The sequence below is a fragment of the Abramis brama genome (assembly GCF_963993115.1).
Source record: "Abramis brama genome assembly, chromosome: 10".
In the NCBI taxonomy this organism is placed as follows: Eukaryota; Metazoa; Chordata; class Actinopteri; order Cypriniformes; family Leuciscidae; genus Abramis; species Abramis brama.
Window position 1 is genome coordinate 22,421,937 of NC_139972.1, and position 18,758 is coordinate 22,440,694.

Sequence of the window (18,758 nt, forward strand, 5' to 3'; positions counted from 1 at the left end):
AGTATGTTTATTAAGCAATCTCAAAATGTAGATTTATTTATTCATTTATGGGAAATATTTCCCATACACTGCATTAATATTTAAAATAAATATTTTGCCTGCAAAATTACAGCTAAGTGGTGCAACCAACATAAAGAAAAATGGTATCAATGTTTTTCAAAAACATGGATGTAAAGGGTGCATTTCTAAGGACTTTGCACATGTGTTTTAAACTATATTATTCCTTCCGTTTTTTCCTTCCTTCTTTTAAAAAAATCCTGTTTTATACTGGTTTCCACTCAAATATGCTAAACTAAATATCCTCTGCATATGTGTTTGAGGGCCAGTCTTCTGTGCAAAACTGCTGCATTTTAAGTTAGTCTTCTTCATAGCGTGCTGCTGACCGTTTTCCAGTCTAACTATGTGTGTGTTTTGCAGGAAACAAGAGCTGCTGACCATCTCCAGTGTGCCTCTGGGAGAATGTCCACCCTCACCTCCCCGCACTGCACCACCCACCATGAAGGTGAGTGCTGTGGTCCTACATTCACACACAACACAAGCGTCGCTCTAATAGCTGCTGCTAGCTGAAAACTGGTGCATTCATCTCTCAGTCACACCTTTTTACTAAATTAACCTCTATTAGCGTAATAGCATGAGAAAGTGAGAATGCCCTTTGTAGCATGCTATATAAAATGACCCTCATTTCTCTACAGAAATGTCAACATGCTCATTACATAATGTCTCTAACCGACTTAGACATGCACATTAACCTGCGGTGCTGTCTGTGAAGGTACATGCGGTGTGTTTGAGGTAAAGCTTTTCATTCAAGGTTACCTCTAAATGTAATTCTAATTCATTTGGACTGAGAAATCCATTTTCTTTGGAGCATTAAGGTCCCATTGAGATCGCACAGTATCGCTATCTCTTATATGTGCAACAGCCTCAAGAGGGTCTGGAAAGATTTTCTGTCTTGTTTAAAAGTGGTACAGAGTTCAGAGATGGATTGTGTGGAGTGAGCGGAGCACAGTCGGTGTCACCTTGAAATGAGACACAATTGCTGAAAAATCAGAAGAGGAGGAAGAGAGGTGGGTGTTTATGCGGGAAGGCAAGGCGAAAGGCCGAGGTGTCAGGCGTGATACTGTATTAAGATGAGAAGACATGAAGTCGAACTCAGAGGTCATGATCCTGTTAGCCAGTGCTTTAATTATGTAGATAATTTCTCATACGGACTGATTAAATGTCTGAAGCACACAGTTGAACATTATACTTGAAATTTATAAAGGTCTCCATCAGGTGTTTCATTATCACCTGCTATTTTTATTTTATTTAAATATTGCTTTTTTTTTCTTGTTTTTTTAAAGAACTTAAATTTCTTTGCCTCTCTTCTGAGCATCTGGTAAATTCTGTCATCATTTACTTAAGTGGTTTCCCTATACTATGACAGTCAATGGGGTCCAATGTTATTTTGACACCATTGATTTTCATTGTATGGACAAAAATTGTTGAAATCAAACGTTCTTCAATCTTCTTTTATGTCCCACAGAAGAAAATAAGTCATGAAAATATGAAATTACATGAAGGTACTGGTTAAAAGTTTGGGGTCAGTAATAATTTTCGTCATATTAGAATGATTTCTGAAGGATCATGTAACACTGAAGACTGGAGTAATGATGCTGAAAATTCAGCTTTGCATTTTAAAAGTTCTTATAAATTGAAATAATATTTCACAATATTACTATTTTATTGTTCTTTTGATCATATAAATGAAATATGCCTTGTTGAGCATAAGGGACTCATCATTATAAATCATTATAAAATCTTACCAACCCTTCCCGAAATCTAGTTTTAGTTTGTACTGCACTAATCCTAAAGTATATTTGTCATATAAAACTCACATAGCCAGTTTTTTTCCTGTTCTAACCTTGTCCTTAGACTACTGAGTCACTTTACACATTACAGGGAAATGTTTGCAGAACACACATTAACACAACACAATGTACTGTACCTCTTTTTAGGTTTAGCTATCCTTGTAGGGACATTTGGTCCACACAATGTAGCCAAAACTACCTGACACACACACACACACACACACACACTAAAAACACTCCCACAATGTGCAAAGACTCCATTAACACCTGTGTTTGGGTGTAAACACAATACAGTTAGTAAGGACATATTAATCTGTATGTGTACGTGTCTTTTTAAGATCTGTAATTATGTTTTGTTCACACAGTTAGTGGCCACTCTCAATGTAAACCCAGAGCCTAAAGAAGAAAAGAGGAAAGGGAGGACAGCGAGTGTGTGGATGTGATAAGCTCTCTTGAACTGTGGCTCAGCTGTTGGTCATATTCAAAGCAGAACTAACTACAAAAGACCAAAAGACGCAGAGAGAAGGAGGGAACTTAACTCATAAGTAAAGACACACTGGTAGGACCAGTTTTAGGGTGCGGACTTGGCCATCCTCTTCCTGTTTTGTGCTACTGAAAGCGTTTGCAAAGAGGAACACAGCTAGTCGGAGGGAGGTATGATCGCCTGTATTACACACTGTGACGGGGGAAACAGAATGTGAGAGGTATTAGCCTGGATGCGTGTTTATTATTGATGAAGCTTTATTCATTCATTCTAGTGCGTCTTTGTGAAGATCTTTATGTAATATCTGTTTATTAGCCAGTATTGGACAAGAGTGTCAGATGCACATATTACCTCAATGTCTTTATTTGTGCATCTATTTATATTTGTGCGTCTACCTATAACTTCTTGGTCAAAACATATCTTGGCATATTCAAGTAAATATAGTGTTTATATATATATATATATAAACACTATTATAATGATACCAAAATGCACTAGCAAATGTTAACAAATTGAACCTTACTGTAAAATGTTACCTTATATATATATATATATATATATATATATATATATATATATATATATATATATATATATATATATAAAAGGTAACATTTTACAGTAAGGTTCAATTTGTTAACATTTGCTAGTGCATTTGGTATCATTATAATTTTTTTTTGCATTTATTAATCTAATGCATGTTAAAAGAATATTCCGGGATTAAGTTTGACAGCATTTGTTGCGTTATATTGATTACCTCTAAAAATAGATCTGACTTGTCCTGCAAAAATCTAGGTTGCAGTTAGGCACTTTACAATGAAAATGAATGGGGCCAATAAATGGAGGATTTATCTAATGTTAACTCATACAACCTGAAATGTTACATATTAATATCAGTGGCGTGCAGTGTTCTGAAACAAGGAAGCAAAGTCCTCACAGTTTTTATTTTTTTTATTTAAATAAATCAAATGTAAATTCATGTCCCAGTTACACTTAATGTTGTCACATTTTACTGGTTAAACATTACATAAAAAAAATAAAGAAAGCAAACACAATTCTATATTGTAGTTTTACATTGACTATGTAATTAATGTTCTGTTTATTAAAACCAAGTATTAACCTCATCAACATTTTTTAAGCATTTTTACATTTATTCCAAAATAATAACTAAAGGCAGTAACAATTTAAACATTATATTTAAACAATAACAATTTAAACAATATAATATATCAGAAACGAACATTTATCTTTAATTTCACCAAGCTAATTGCTCACTAAAAACCCCCCACGTCATCATGTTTTCAGGCCATTTCAAGTTTGATTTTGACGTGACCTAAAGCGGTGATATCTAAAGTGGGGGGGGGGCTGTTTACTTTAGTCGATCATTAACTCCATCATTTTGTTCATTCAGACTGATTCGTGAACACGGAACATGTATCAAAAGGCGGGATTTATCGCACAAACCAATCGCATCCCATCATAGCGCGGTGGAGACATCTCATGTGACTTTCCCCCATTCATTTTAAATTACCCCCCACCAAACCCACCACACGCTTTAGGGGGTCTTTTAAAAGTCAATATATATATACACACACACACACACACACACACACACATTTTACATTTGAAATGTTAAAAATGTATTCATACATGTAGAAACAATAATTTAGATAAAAGTTAAAGTATTGTATTACCTCACTGTAAAGTGTTAACAAACCCTTTGAGTCATTATAAACCAGGTTTAAATGTGTTTTATCAACTATCAATAACTTTTTATGTCTGCTCGAGAATACTTTTGTCCCTCAGTTCATTGTATTTTGGGTGAAGCTTCAAAGATCCTGTTAATCTTGCCTGAGACAACAGTGAAACTAACGGGTTGTCATGGCAGATAAGCTTTGTCTCTTAATAACCTTACTATGACGCCACAGGCATCATTTAAGACTATATGAATTTTTTATCATGCAGATGTGTTTATATTTGATTTGATGTACTCGTCATCTGTAAGGGCAGGTGGGGCAGTGTCCCACCAAAATATTCATCCAAAACATAGACCTCTATATACACTGTTTCCAATGTAAAACTGCAGCACGCTCTAATTTAGAGCCATTTGGGTAGATTTCAAACTGCCCCGCTTTTTGCGTTACCTTGCGTAAATCTCGCTCCAAATCAAGATGGTATGAATGTACACTCGCTTCAGTGTACGTTAGTCTGCTTCAGGTCAGTAAGATAGCACACGTATACATCTGCAAGATCGTGAAAGACGGTCTGTTAAAGATCACTTCATCTGGAAAGCATCTGCTGTTTACTAACATCTGATAGACGTCTTTAATATGTCAGTTTTACATACATTCTAAATCATAGACATCTTAAAGACATTTTCTAAACGTCTATTTGACATCTGACGGGAAACGTATGAGCCGTACACTCTAAAAAATACGTCTTCCAGATGTAAACGCACATCAAGTAGACGCCTCTGTGATGTACGTGTGCTATCAACTACAGTTGGAATGTCTGGTTTTCCTAATTAATGAAAGTGTAAATCCTTTAGTTTAAATGTGCTCTTGTGAATAGCCTTTATATAGTTCTGTTTTTTCATTTTATTTTATTTTATGTTCTGAAAACAGACATGACTTTCTTTTCCTTATTGGAATTCCTCCTCAACCTAATAAGGCAATACATATTAAGGTAATACTAGCTTTCTATGTGTGCCTGTCAATCAACATTTGAGCGCCACCCTCAGGTTGAATAACGCAAGGATATTCGATTATAAAGCTTACAAAATGTTTAACACAAACATGCGCTAAGACCTAGAATCTGCCCTACCTAAATGTAATGTCAGGAGCTGCTACTGCATTGGACCGCTGACTCATGTGAATTTCTCACTCAAAAATCTCAATATTCAATAATCAAAAAGGTCAACAGGCCATTGCATTACAAAACGTTTAAAGCCTTTCCAAAAATCTACACATCTTTTACTGGTTTCCTTCTTTGGCCTTGCGTTGTGCCTTAAAATTTAGGTGTTGCCCTTACAGTATGTGTCCTATTGATGTTGTGGTCTCAATCCTTCAAGGTTATTTGGGCAAAAATGCTTCAGCTGGGCTGAACTTTGTTGACTTTGTGAAGCCGAGTTGCCCTTGGATCCATGGCAGGTTAAACATTAACCGATCTACATTTGCTCTGTCCCACCCTCCTACATCTGTTACTCTGTCTGATGATACGAATATCCTCATACCAAAGGAATTTCTTTTGAACAAAAATCCGATTTCTTTGGGGTGGTCTGCCTCTTAACTAGCAGGGGTGCTCTGTTGAGGTAAGAGACTCTGGGTTCAGTTGACGTATTGTGCAAGTTTATCAAGAATAGTTGAGGTCGTTTATTATAAGCCCTTCAGGTCTAGACTAAAAATTATACTTTAAATATCTGGTGCATTTCTAATATTTAATCCATAATGGTTGCACAGCCCATTGATTAAATGAGGCTGTAAAGGTTCAGTAAGTTTGATTTAGATTGAAGATGTATTATGGTTTAAGTCTTTATGGAGAAAGAGTCATTTACTGTCATTCAACATGCATTAAACATATCTCAACCCATATCACATTCCAGTGTTTATGATATAGCACTACAAATGTGCAGTGGATTCCAGACTGTAGTTGTTGATTTGATTTTAGATATGATCAGGCTTGTATATTTTGCCCTAAGACTGTGTAAGTTGGGTGTGTAAGATTGAGAGCATGGGAACTTTTTTTGTACGATTTAAAAACCATCCTAGGATGCACCTCATGTTGATTGAGAGAATATCCAAAGTGAGCAGAGCTTTTCAGAAATTATTTCGTGACCATTACATGTTACTTTTAAAATGTAAAATGTTTTTTTGTTTCATTTATTTAATTATTTTATTTGTAAAATGGAAAAAAATATTTTTATTTTGAGTATTTGAAAGTTATTTAGTTATTTTTTTGTAAATTACTGTAAGAAATTATTTTTTCATAGTATTTATTTATTTTATTTTTTTGATTAGGGATGCACAATAAATCAGTTCCAGGTTTATTTTATTTTATCTTATATTTAATTGAGAATGCTCATTTTACGTATTTATTTACATGTAGATTGTCTTTGCCATCATTTAATAATGACTTAACTTTAATCTTTAAAAGCACTACTAATTTTTAATACTGTTAAATGTATTATTTAAAATCTCAAAATATCCAAATTTTTTTCCAAATGTTTTGATGCTCACATTCATCTGTAGAATCTAAAACTATTGATATTGGTTTTTAGTGTTTTGTTTAATTTAAAAAAAAAAAAAAAGAGTCTAGAAATGTAATATCTGACATTTTATCTTTTATCATCCATTACATGAAAATAATTATCGGAATTTTATTGGACAGACTTAATAATGGTGCATCCCAAGTTTTATTGTCTTTACTGCTAAAATGGAAAAAGTAATAATAAAAAATAAGTGGTGTCAAAATGAACCTGTTCTTAGGAATATTTCTTTCTTGAGTCTACAATTTCCTTCCAGATAAAAAAATAAATAACATATGGGTTTGATGTAAATATCACCACAAAACTATGTAAATTTAGACATTCAAATACTGACTTATCTCAATTTATATTTCTTTCCCAGTCGGCGGAGTTCTTCGACATGCTGGAAAGAATGCAGGTAAGACTCCTTCCATTATTCAGATGATCTTATAAGTGCATGTCGCTCTTTAAGATTCCTGTAATAACAGTATTCCTCCACTAACTTTGTAATTAGGCTGAAGAGCATTTTACTGTATAATAATATAACAATCACTGCATATTTTTGACCTTGAGTGCTGGCTAAGTGTTCTCTCTCCAGTGGACCACCAATCATCAGTTATTCTGAATGAATAATTACACATTTCGGCTCATTTGACAACGCAGTGATTTGGCCAGAACTTTTCTCTGTGGTCAGTCTTTGGGTGGGGGTTTTGTAGGAGCCCCACAGGGTGAGAGACTGGGAACAGGACACACTGACCTGTTATATAACAGTTGTAGTGTCATTGTGTGTATGTGTGTGAGGGTGTGTAGATGATGGGCAGCAGGCAGCTAAAGATCAGCCGATCAATATGCTGAGACAGAAGCGTGGTATGTTGAAGTCGGGTGTTATTAAAGCCCTCGGTCTTCTTGAACAGATCTCTGTATGAGTGACAGATCGATGGTTTGTCTGAAGGGCTGATGTCTCTCTCCATCACATGCACTTGTGATGTTCTCAATCAAATACGAAGGTGTTTAGGTGTGTCTTAGTCAGCTCCATTCTGTAGCATGTACAGAGTACTTTCTTTTTCTAAAAGAGATTTTAGGTTTTTAATTACATTCCTAGGGCCAGATTTACTAAACAGGGCACATTAGCGTGAGAGCGCAATCCCAATAAAGTGCCGATGGGAGTGGAAAGTTCTTCGCGTGATCTACTGACGACGCGCAAATCAAAGAATCATTTCCAAAATGACCAACGCAATCTACCAAGAGCAGAGCAAATTAGCATCTTTGGGGCGGTAAATAATGGCGCACATACCAGTATATTGATGTGCGCAGACCTTAGTAAATCCCCCTGCATGATTCATTTAAATACATGGTTCATTGTCTGAAAGGGATACTCCTACAAATGCATATGCAATAAGGTCAGCCACAAAAATAACCCTGTCCAAGCCTTTTTACTGCGTGTCTTTAGCAAATCCTGACAGTAGTTTTTTAACGCCAAAAGAGGGTTTGCGCTGGAGCAAGCTGTTAGTAAATCTGGCCCCTAATGTCTATGAAAGGGAAACAATGCCACAAACTTTTAAGAACTGAACGGGAATAAAATTTTATTATTTTTGTTTAATTTTATTTAACTTTAAAATTTTGACTTTTAATGTTTTAATTTCTAAATAAAGTTAATTCATTAAAATTTATATTTAAATTAATCAAAATAAATATTATGTAATTTTAATGAATACAATTCTTTCTTCCTACACACGCTGGATCATTCGCTGGAAACTGAAAGTAACTCTTTAAAATTTACTCTTTGAATTCTTGCACCCGGGAACACCATTCAACACCATTATAACTAAAAGTTTGCTAAGAAGTATTTCCTACTAAAGCAAGGCGGTATTTTACTCTGGTAAGCGTATCTGTAGCAGACTGGGTGGGAGTGGCCTTGGACAAAAACATGCCCAGTGCATTATGGGTGTTGAAGTTTTCCTATTTGTCAAAAGGGAAAACAGCAGCCTTTTTTTCCTCTCTTCTCAAGTAGCACCGATTTCAAAACATTTGTACCTTTCTACTATATAGGCAGCCAAGTTTTTTTTTAAAGCCCATTTTGCCAGCACTGAAGTACCCCTTTAACTGTGTTACAGCTAAAATGAAGATTGTCAATGGTGTGTTATACAGCCCCATTGGGAATATATCAGTTACCTTTAATGAGTCACCTCGTAATCATCAAAATAATTGCCATCGATGTCCCAATATTCAGATTTGCAATAAAGGGAACTAAGAAGCAAATTTAGATACAGCTTTAGCCTCACCACAGCTAAGAGCCAAACATTATAAAGGTTTCAAACTGAACAAGAGATTCTGCCTTTATTCATCTAGGCAACTGTTTTTCCTAGACTAACAGGAAACCGTTTACCAGGGGAACCACAGTTTTTGACCAAATATCTTGATATTAGCCACCATAGTGTTATTAAAACAATTTAAAATGGGGGTAAAAAGGACAAAAAGGTTTGGAAGACTCCATTGACTATAAACGTAGCTGTTTTAGTGTGTCATGCATTCTTCCTCTTCCACTCTCTTCTGCTTACCTGGACACGGCAGATTCCCAAAACTGAGGAGACTAAGAGAATCAAGGTTGGGCTGGTATTCTGAATGTGTTTGTGTATTTTGTGTCTGTAAGTGCATGCGTGTGAGTGGGAGAGTTGTGTGTGTATAATATCTTCTTCTTCAGTCTTTTCTTCTCTATAAATATTCTGATAAATATCAGCCACAGTCTGGAGTTTCACAACATCAATCCACATCAATCATTTTGAAGTATTTTTGTACATTTAGTAAAGGTCAGTGTTGATGGCCATCAGACGTTACCAGAGAGTCCAAATGCAGACTTAAAAACCTTTATATCTCATATATGATTATAGGAATGCAAGCAGAGAATAATCAGATGCCTTTTTTGTTGCAGCTGCTGTTTTTTTTGTTGTTGTTGTTTTTTATCAGTCATATTGTGTTGTAGATATTATTTCTCTATCCTGCTCTTGGGATGCAATAAACAGACTGTAATTTGTGCAGTTGGCTCTACGGTGTTATCCTAAGATCAAATTTATTTTTCTCTCCTACAGGATGACTACATCCCTTACCCCCGGATTGAGGATGTGAGTCCTTGCACACACACACACACACACACACACACACACACACAAATCAAGCCTATAGTTATATGTACTGTATATTATTATGTTCTTGTTTTAGCAAATCAGCTCAAGAGAGTTTTCATTATGCTCAAGTGTTTTAGGACCGAAAGGAACAGATTGTCTCTATTTATTATACAGCTCTCTGGATTACTAATACTGATTGGTCAATCACTGTGTGTTCTGCATTTTGATAGGTTTGCAAAATGATTGCTAAGCTCAAGCTGTTGTCCCTGACAACAAATCTAATATACTCTGCTACACAGAAAAAAATGGTAACCTTAAATTATATAATCTAAATTAACTGGTTTTTATTGAAGTCAAAAATATAATTTAATATTTCTGAATTAACTTAAGTACATTCATTTATTCCAATAAAGTGATAGATTTTATTTTATTTTTTAAAGCAGGTAGAAATCGCTCTTTAAGTTAACAATTTTTGTTTTTATTTTTCCATAGTTTTCATAGGTAGCTATTGTAAGGGCCGCTCAATTGGTCCAACGACAGTTTCCGATAAGCGGGTGAAGGTTTATGCGTGTTATTGTCTTTTCAGTGTGGCAAAGTATTTTAATTACCTCTTTGTTTCATCTGACTCCAAAAATTAAAAAGGTTTAATTGATGTTTGTTAATCATTAAATTTAGGTGAACTCTTTGTTGAAATTACACTCGTTCATCCAGATTCCTATAACACTATAACACGCACCGGCCGGGTATACATAATCACAAGCTCGTCAGTCTCGGTCATTAGACAGAGGCGATTGACTAATATCCTAGATGGCTGTATATCAAGCTGACCAACTTAACTACTTCTAATGGTAACTTTGTATAATCATGCCGTGGTTTCCCATGTACACTTAGTTAGAATAATACTAAACAATAATCAGAGGTTGAGGCTCACCCCTATTTAGATTGATCTAACAACACTCTGTTGTTCTAAACGGAAAACCCATTATTAGCCTCTACAGTCTAAGTATACATGACTAATGCCAATGTGTTAGTCGGATCTCTAAAACTTCAGTCGGTGTGCTTCTATGCTCCACCTAAGCTGAATTTCAGTCCGTTTACTAACCTGAGTGTAGAATTGTGATGTTATGGATCTAACGTAATCTACTAGAGTTAATAATTTCAGAGTAAATCAGGATAAATCCAAATGTAACAATTTATTATTAGTCAGGTAAATGTATCATGCCAATTACTTAATCAATTCAAAGATAATCAATACAATAACATTGTAATAGATCCACTGAAGGCAAGTTGTAGAGAACCCATGTGCAGTTTATTCACACATAACAAGATCTAAGATCAAACATAAAATAAAAGCATGGCGTGGCATGAACTTAGAACAAAACATAAACGTGGACATGGAGCTTCCCATCAATGGTTACACAAACAAAACTTGACAAAGACACATGGCAAACATGAGGGCTTAAATACACACAAGACTAATGTCAAGACAAGGGACACCTGTGAACAATGAAACAATGAACCAATGACAACATGACACATCGGACAAGGAAACACATGGCAGGATCACTTGACTTGAACAGGGATCACATGACAAACATGAAACAGGAACATGAAAGATAACCAACTTACACTATGATAATAACGTTCATTAATAACGTCAACATTACTATTAATCGTTTAAAATTACACATGAAATTGATCAAAAGTGACAGTAAAAACATTTGTTACAAAATATTTTTATTAAAAAATCTTTTTGAACTTTCTACTCATCAAAGAATTCTGAAAATTCAAAAAAAAAGCAGCACAACTTTTTTTTAAAAACATTGATAATAATCAAAAATGTTTCTTGAGCACCTAATCAGTATATTATAATGCTTTCTGAAGGATCATGTGACACTGAAGACTGGAGTAATGATGCTGAAAATTCAACTTGGCCAGCACAGGAATAAATTACAGTTTAAAATAATACACAATTAGAGTATAGTAGACTGTAATAGGCTGTTAGGTTAGGGCTAGGTGTTAGGGTTCAGGTAAGTAGAATAATATGATAGATACGCAGTTGCAAAGTTACTTTTAGTCAGTAGAGTGTCTGTTGGGGGACCATTAAAATAAAGTGTTAGCAGATAAGCAGGACAGTCTACTAATACTCTGAGAGTTAGTTGGCATGTAGTTGCAAAGTTACTTATAGTAAAATAAAGTGTTACCTAAAATTTCACAATATGGCTGTTTTTACTGTATTGTTGATCAAATAAATACAGCCTTGGTGAGCATAAGAGACCACAAACGTTTGAACAGTAGTGTATGTTTATTTATATAATAGTAAGATATATCTATATAATCATTATAAGTACCTGAATTGCTAATCTGCTAATCTTTTTTTTTAATAATAAAGGTTATTATAAAGTTATTAAGTTATATAACGGAAATCAAAATGACTTTGATGTTTTTCTTCATATTGGCTGTGTAGGTCCTGGAGAAGGGTGGTCCCTACCCTCAGGTCATTTTACCTCAGTTTGGCGGATACTGGATTGAGGATCCCGAGGCTCCAGTCGGGACGCCCACGTCCTCAGACGGCAGCTTCTGTGAGGAGGAGGATGATGGTCTTAGTCCTGGTGGAGGAGGAGGCTCCAGCTACAGGCTGGAGTGTAACAACACCTCACGCGCTTACCGCAAACACTTTCTTGGCAAGGTCAGGATTCATTTGTTATTGCAGACAGTATGTTTATTTTCTATACTGTAAGTCCACAAGGTCAGAAGTACCCATAGTTAAAGAAACACCCATGTACACATTATTTATAATGGGTTATTCTTACCACAGCCACACAATTTCACTATATGCCCTTTCAGTTGAAAGTAAGTGTCCCGTCTGAGGTAATATTTCATGTGCCCATAGCTTATTCACTCACAGTTTTTCATAACACTGGACATGAGGTGTGATGACACGAACATTTTGTGCACTACATTTTGGTATCAGTTCTGTTTCACAGAGAGCTCGACTTGAACGAGCCACGCTTGAGTGCTATAGATGAAAAATCAGTCTATTGGAAAATGAACCATATTAAAATTTGTGAGGAAGCAACTTGTGTAATGACGCCTGTGTAAACACCTTTCTCAGGAGCACATGAACTATTACTGCACAGCCAGTAGTATGGGACACCTCATCATGTCTCTGAAGTATGAAGAAGTAGACGGACAGGAGTCACTCCGCATCATGCTCAGGTGCCACATCCACCATATTGAAACTCTGGTATAGTCATAGCTAGGTAGGCCTGTATTGTCATAATAAATAGCTGAGCATTTATTCTCAAGTGTCATTTTTTAGGTCAAAAACAAAGACCCTTCATGAGCGGATCCCACTTGAAGGACTCCTCCAGTTACCAAGTGTACCACAGATAGCCAAGGTGTGTATTGGCAAGATGTGCAGTACCAGGCAAAATTCATCATTAAATAACATAAATGAAAATATGCAGTCCAAACAAATGAAAACTGTCTTTTAGATTGTCCCATTGCCTTCATAACAGCATTGCAGACTTTTGGCATTCTCTAAATAATTGTATGGGGGGCCACCTGGAATGCTTTGAAGAAGTTCCTGAGTGCTTGTTGGCTGTTTTTGCTTCACAATCTGGCCATTTAAAAACAAAAATAAATAAAGGAATTATTCTATATTTAATAAATAGGCACACAATATATTTTTCTACAAAAACTCATTTTGAGTGGTCAAGCACGAGATTTCAATTGAACATTCTTTAGCATCATGAGAAACGTGAAAAACAGTTTGTTCAGTTGTATTAACATTTCACAATATTGATTTTTACTGTATTTTTGATCAAACAAATGCAGCCTTTTTGAAAATAAGAGACTTTTTTTCAAAAACATTTATATTACATTATCTTACTGACCCCAGACTTTTGAACAGTAGAACATTTTTCTTTGTCAATATATTTTAAAATTTAGCAAAGCCTAATTTTCAGCAGCCATTACTCGTCTTCAGTGTCACATGATCCTTCAGAACTTGATGCTAAAGAAATTTTTATTATTATTATCAATATTGAAAACAGTTGGGCTGCTTAATATTTTTTTGCCAAAAACATGATACTTTTTTCAGGATTTTTTGATGAAAGAACAGCATGTATTTGTAAACAATGTTAACAATGTAACAGATATTACTGTCACTTTTGATCAATTTAATGCATCCTTGCAGAATAATAATATTAATATTAATAATAATATTACTATTAAAAACATACTGACCCCAAACTTTTGAATGGTAGTTTATACACTGTAAAAAAACTAAATTTTTTAAGTACAATCAACTTGGATGTTTAAGTCATTTCAACTTAAATTACATTATCTTGTATAACTTAACTTATTTTGATGAGTAAGAGCAATGTAAAAACATATGTTGACATAACTTATTGATCATATACAGTGTATATTTTAATGATTTCAACCAACCAATGAAAAAAGATTTTAGAGTTATTGTTCTAGTCCAACTGTAATCAAACTTTTAAAGTGCATGAGGACACAAATTCTCAAAAAAGTTTCTCAAGACCACATACTTAGCAGACCTCCTTTGAACTTCCCTCAATCCACTCAAAAGATGTGAGATGCTCACATCAGATGTGTCCTGTGTGTTTCAGCTGCTCTGCGATGATGTCACAGGTCTGAAGTTCAACCCCGTCCTCTACCCTAGGGTGAGCGTTTCTCTGTTTCTCACTCCATCTGTGACTTACCTACTCCAGGCGTCAGGGTGAAATAGGGCTATGCTTTGCTCCGTCTCACCCTAGTACCCAAGTCATCTGAATTAAAATGTTCCCATGCTCCAGGGGACTCAGATCCATCTGCTTTAAACTGCCCGGCGTGCCTGAACCACATAGAGTGTTTGAGAGAAGCCTTTATCATCTCAAGGCTTTGCATGGCAAACACAAACTCCTGAATTATGGAAAGACACTGACACACATATTTACCCCTGCTGGCGCTTTTGCTCACTTTTTCGTTCTCTCTCGCCCAAGGCCTCGCAACTGATCGTCAGTTTTGATGAGCACGAAGTGAACAACACTTTCAAGTTTGGAGTCATCTATCAGAAGTTTGGTCAGGTGAGAGTCGTCTTGAGTAGTTTATTAAGGCCTGTTTTCACTGAATGTTTTCCGTTTTTTTTCATTGCTATTGTCCTTTCCGCATCAGACATCAGAGGAAGAGCTGTTCGGCAACAACGAGGAGACGCCTGCCTTTGCTGAATTCCTCAGTGTTTTAGGAGACAATATTGAACTGCAGGATTTTAAAGGGTGAGAGACGGAGATTAAACTCTGAAAACTGCCGCCAGGGGTCACCTACACACACACAAAAGGCCCATTTTAATATTAAACAATAATCAGAGTTAATATGTGAATAATTTAGTTCATAATGTGCGTGATTTTGACTGTAAGTCTGCACAGGGTAATCAGACTGATCTGCCTAAGCTTCCGCAGAACTAATTTGTCTGGTGATATTGTGCTGCTTAGCTTCAGAGGCGGTCTGGATGTGTCTCATGGACAGACGGGATCCGAGTCCGTCTATACTACGTTCCGTCAGAGAGAAATCATGTTTCACGTTTCCACAAAACTTCCCTTTACAGAAGGAGACATTCAGCAGGTGGGCTACACAAATCCAGAATTTGTTAGTTTTTTTGTTGTTTTTTTCTAAACATTTTTCTCTTGTGTCATGTTCTCTCAGCTCCAGAGGAAGAGACATATTGGCAATGACATCGTCGCAGCCGTCTTCCAGGAAGGGCCCACGCCATTCGTACCCGATATGATCGCTTCCAACTTCCTGCATGCCTACGTGTTAGTGCAGGCAGAAAACCCCTGTACTGATCATACCATGTACAAGGTTTGCCAAACACCTCACTGATTTACTCCAGATAGCCATCAATCCCTTAACCAACACTGATCTGAGATATTGATCTGTGTTCACAGGTGTCCGTCACAGCGCGAGAGGATGTCCCTTCGTTCGGCCCCCCTCTTCCAAACCCTTCAGTCTTTAAGAAGGTAATGTAGAAGATTGCGTCAATTAAATATTGCATCAAAAGATGATGATTTGTATCATATGATGATGGAGATCAATTCTTCCCCAGGGTCCAGAGTTCCGGGAATTTCTCCTGGCAAAATTGATCAATGCAGAAAATGCATGCTACAAGTCAGACAAGTTCGCCAAGCTAGAGGTGAGGGGGAAAAAAATCCAGAGATAAACATATCACAAGCTTGTTTCCACCACGGAGTAAAATCTCAACTTTTTAGCGAGTTTATATTTCACAGTTCAGATTTGTTTTCTCAGACATTCTGTCATTATTTACTAATGCTGTCATTGAGTTTTCATTTCCGGAACTATCTCTTTAATTAGTCGATCTGCTTCATTGCCTATTTGTGTGTGTGTGTGTTTTATAGGAGAGGACACGAGCAGCACTGTTAGATAACCTTCACGATGAATTGCACAGACAGACACAGGCCACAGTAGGACTGGGCTCAGCTTCAGATGAAGAAAAGCTAGAAAATGGAGGTCATGGTGGGCTGCTGGAGTCTTTTAAGGTGAGATGTCTTATCCTGACTTCCACTTGACCCTCTTAAAATCTCAGAGAACCTAAAGATTCGGTTTACTGAAAGATGTTGCACTTTGATTTTTTTTTCTGTATAGAGAAAATTGTCAATTGCTTCTAAAAAATATATCATATATTCTCAAATATGTACACTGCCATTTAATATTTTGGGGTCAGTAAGATTTTACTTTTATTCAGCAAGGATGCATTAAATTCAGTAAAGACATTTATAATGTTACAAAAGATTTATATGTATAAATGCTGTTTGTGTTTTACTTTCTATTCATCAAATGATCCTTAAAAAATAGCACGGTTTCCACAAAAATATTAAACAGCAACTGTTTTCATCATTTATTATAAAAAGAAATGTTCCTTGTGCACCAAATCAGCATATTAGAATGATTTCTGAAGAATCATGTGACTGAAGACAGGATGCTGAAAATTCAGCTTTGCGATTACAGGAATAAATTACATTTTTAAATAAATGAAGTTGTAATAATATATTTCACATTATTACTGGTTTACTGTATTGTTGATCAGCCTTGGTGAACTTTTTTTTTTTTTTTTAAACATTACCGACCCTAAACTTTCAAACGGTAGTATATGTATACCCACAGTTATAATGTCTGCCACTGAATGTCATTTTTATATGAGACCAATGTACTTGTCTGTCTTGATCGGTCTGTCTGCATGTCATTCTGTCTGTCTAGATATTAAAATGCATGAATCTGGGCTGTTTTGAACTACTAAGCTCTCATTATAAGGCCTGTTTGTGTGTTAGTGACCATATGCATGATTTTGCCGTGTGTGGGTGTTTACAGGCAGGGTGGAGGTGTGTGTGGGGCAGTTTGCAGACACACACATATCCAGCAGTTCTGATCTGCGTAGCAGCTGTGACTGTGTATCATTACCAAGCCGAACTGGTGCAGATGACCAGTTCACATTAAACAATACATCAATACATTAAACATGTATACAACAACACAAGACTCTTAGATTTCTCTGTAGGTTGTTTGTACTTTTGTGCAAGTTAAGTTTTTACATATTACATTTTTTAATTATTTGTATACATTTTTATTAGATTTTTTTATTGATATTTGATTTTAGTAGTTTTAATATATATAATATATAACATTTATAACATGAATATATTATAATACAATATAAAATGTTATATTTATATATATGTAAGTTATAAATGTTGAATGTAGTATGAATATATTTTATATATATATATATATATATTATAATATTAAGTCAATTATATATTTTGTAGGTGTAATATAATTGTATGTCACAAAATAAAATATACAAATATAAAATATAAATAAAATATATTTTTAGAGATGTTTGTTGTGGAAAGTTTGTAAAGTCTCAAAAAAGTATATAAACATAAAAAATACATATATAAATGAAACTAAAGATTAGAGTAGACTGTGTTTTCTGCCCTTCTTTGGCTTTTGGCTTTAGTATAAATTAGTGTTTAGCGCCACCTACTGGCTTTTCATGGAAATACAATTCCGTTTTCCAAACGTCATTATAATTATTAGGGCTGATATAAACAAATAAATAATTTAAATTAAATGCATTATTAACCAGTTAATATAAACAATGCACATATAAGCCTTAAGAATATTCTGTGATGAGATAATCTCTGACAACTTCACTTCCTCATCATTTGCTTCTGACAAAAAAGTACAAAAAAGTATTGTACTTTTACTCAATACGGGTTCTACATTTAGGTTCGTTCTCAGTCCTTCTCTTACCATCTTCTTCTGTCTCTTTCTCTCTCTGTCAGAGGGCCATGCGTGTGAGGAGCCACTCCATGGAGACGATGGTGACTCATAAACACAAGAGTCCAGGAGCCGTGGCGGGGGTCCCGTCCAGCGTCAGCGGTGGAGGACTCCAGCAGAACAGCATGGAGTGCACCAAGAGCACCTTCACTGTACTTATATTCTCCTACATTCATTTATTCAGATGAAATTCTTATATTATCAAGTGTTTGCTGATAAGTCACTTATTATTATTATTGGGGTGCAGCAGTGCATTATCTTGATGCTTTATTTGTGTGTTTGTGTTTGTCAGCCTCCAGTGCTGTCTGCAAAGTCTCCGTTAAAGAGTCCTGTAAAGCGGCGCTCTGGTTTGTTCCCCAGACTGCACTCCAGCACAGAAAGTCCAACTGAGAAACATCCAACTCGCGGGTACTCAAAAAACACATCATTTTATATATAATACACACACACTGATGTGCAAAAATCTGACTATATACAAAGATGATCACTGCATCCCAATAAGCCTACTTATACTATGCCCTAAAAGTAAGTACTGTTTTTGTGGAGAAAAAGTACATACTTTTGAGTGTGTAGCAGAAGAGTGGGCAAGCTTTGAGACGTACTACCTCATCATAATTGTCTTAAACTGACCGCTCTGTCAGTTTGTTACATGTATCCTGTCACCGTTTAAACTGCCCTGTCAATCATATTGTCACAGT

The 18,758-nt window shown here is 35.6% G+C and overlaps 1 protein-coding gene across 9 annotated transcripts in view; it reads left to right on the forward strand.

The window, feature by feature from the left end:
• Positions 1 to 18,758, forward strand: part of rap1gap2a (RAP1 GTPase activating protein 2a) — an 80,468-nt gene that overhangs the window by 56,092 nt on the left and 5,618 nt on the right. For 5 of the 9 annotated variants that reach the window (XM_084127147.1, XM_084127148.1, XM_084127144.1 and 2 more), the window contains 16 exons: positions 418 to 502; positions 6,957 to 6,992; positions 9,661 to 9,693; positions 12,164 to 12,385; positions 12,812 to 12,915; positions 13,019 to 13,097; positions 14,337 to 14,390; positions 14,709 to 14,792; positions 14,881 to 14,981; positions 15,198 to 15,327; positions 15,409 to 15,564; positions 15,651 to 15,722; positions 15,809 to 15,895; positions 16,119 to 16,259; positions 18,066 to 18,212; positions 18,353 to 18,468. In XM_084127147.1, the coding sequence (XP_083983273.1) occupies positions 497 to 502; positions 6,957 to 6,992; positions 9,661 to 9,693; positions 12,164 to 12,385; positions 12,812 to 12,915; positions 13,019 to 13,097; positions 14,337 to 14,390; positions 14,709 to 14,792; positions 14,881 to 14,981; positions 15,198 to 15,327; positions 15,409 to 15,564; positions 15,651 to 15,722; positions 15,809 to 15,895; positions 16,119 to 16,259; positions 18,066 to 18,212; positions 18,353 to 18,468 (1,568 nt within the window). In that variant the 5' untranslated portion in view covers positions 418 to 496. Of the gene's footprint in view, positions 1 to 417; positions 503 to 2,212; positions 2,552 to 6,956; positions 6,993 to 8,266; positions 8,336 to 9,145; positions 9,179 to 9,660; positions 9,694 to 12,163; positions 12,386 to 12,811; positions 12,916 to 13,018; positions 13,098 to 14,336; positions 14,391 to 14,708; positions 14,793 to 14,880; positions 14,982 to 15,197; positions 15,328 to 15,408; positions 15,565 to 15,650; positions 15,723 to 15,808; positions 15,896 to 16,118; positions 16,260 to 17,088; positions 17,286 to 18,065; positions 18,213 to 18,352; positions 18,469 to 18,758 lie in introns of those variants that run through there. The other 4 variants (XM_084127149.1, XM_084127146.1, XM_084127150.1 and 1 more) reach the window with 4 other exon arrangements.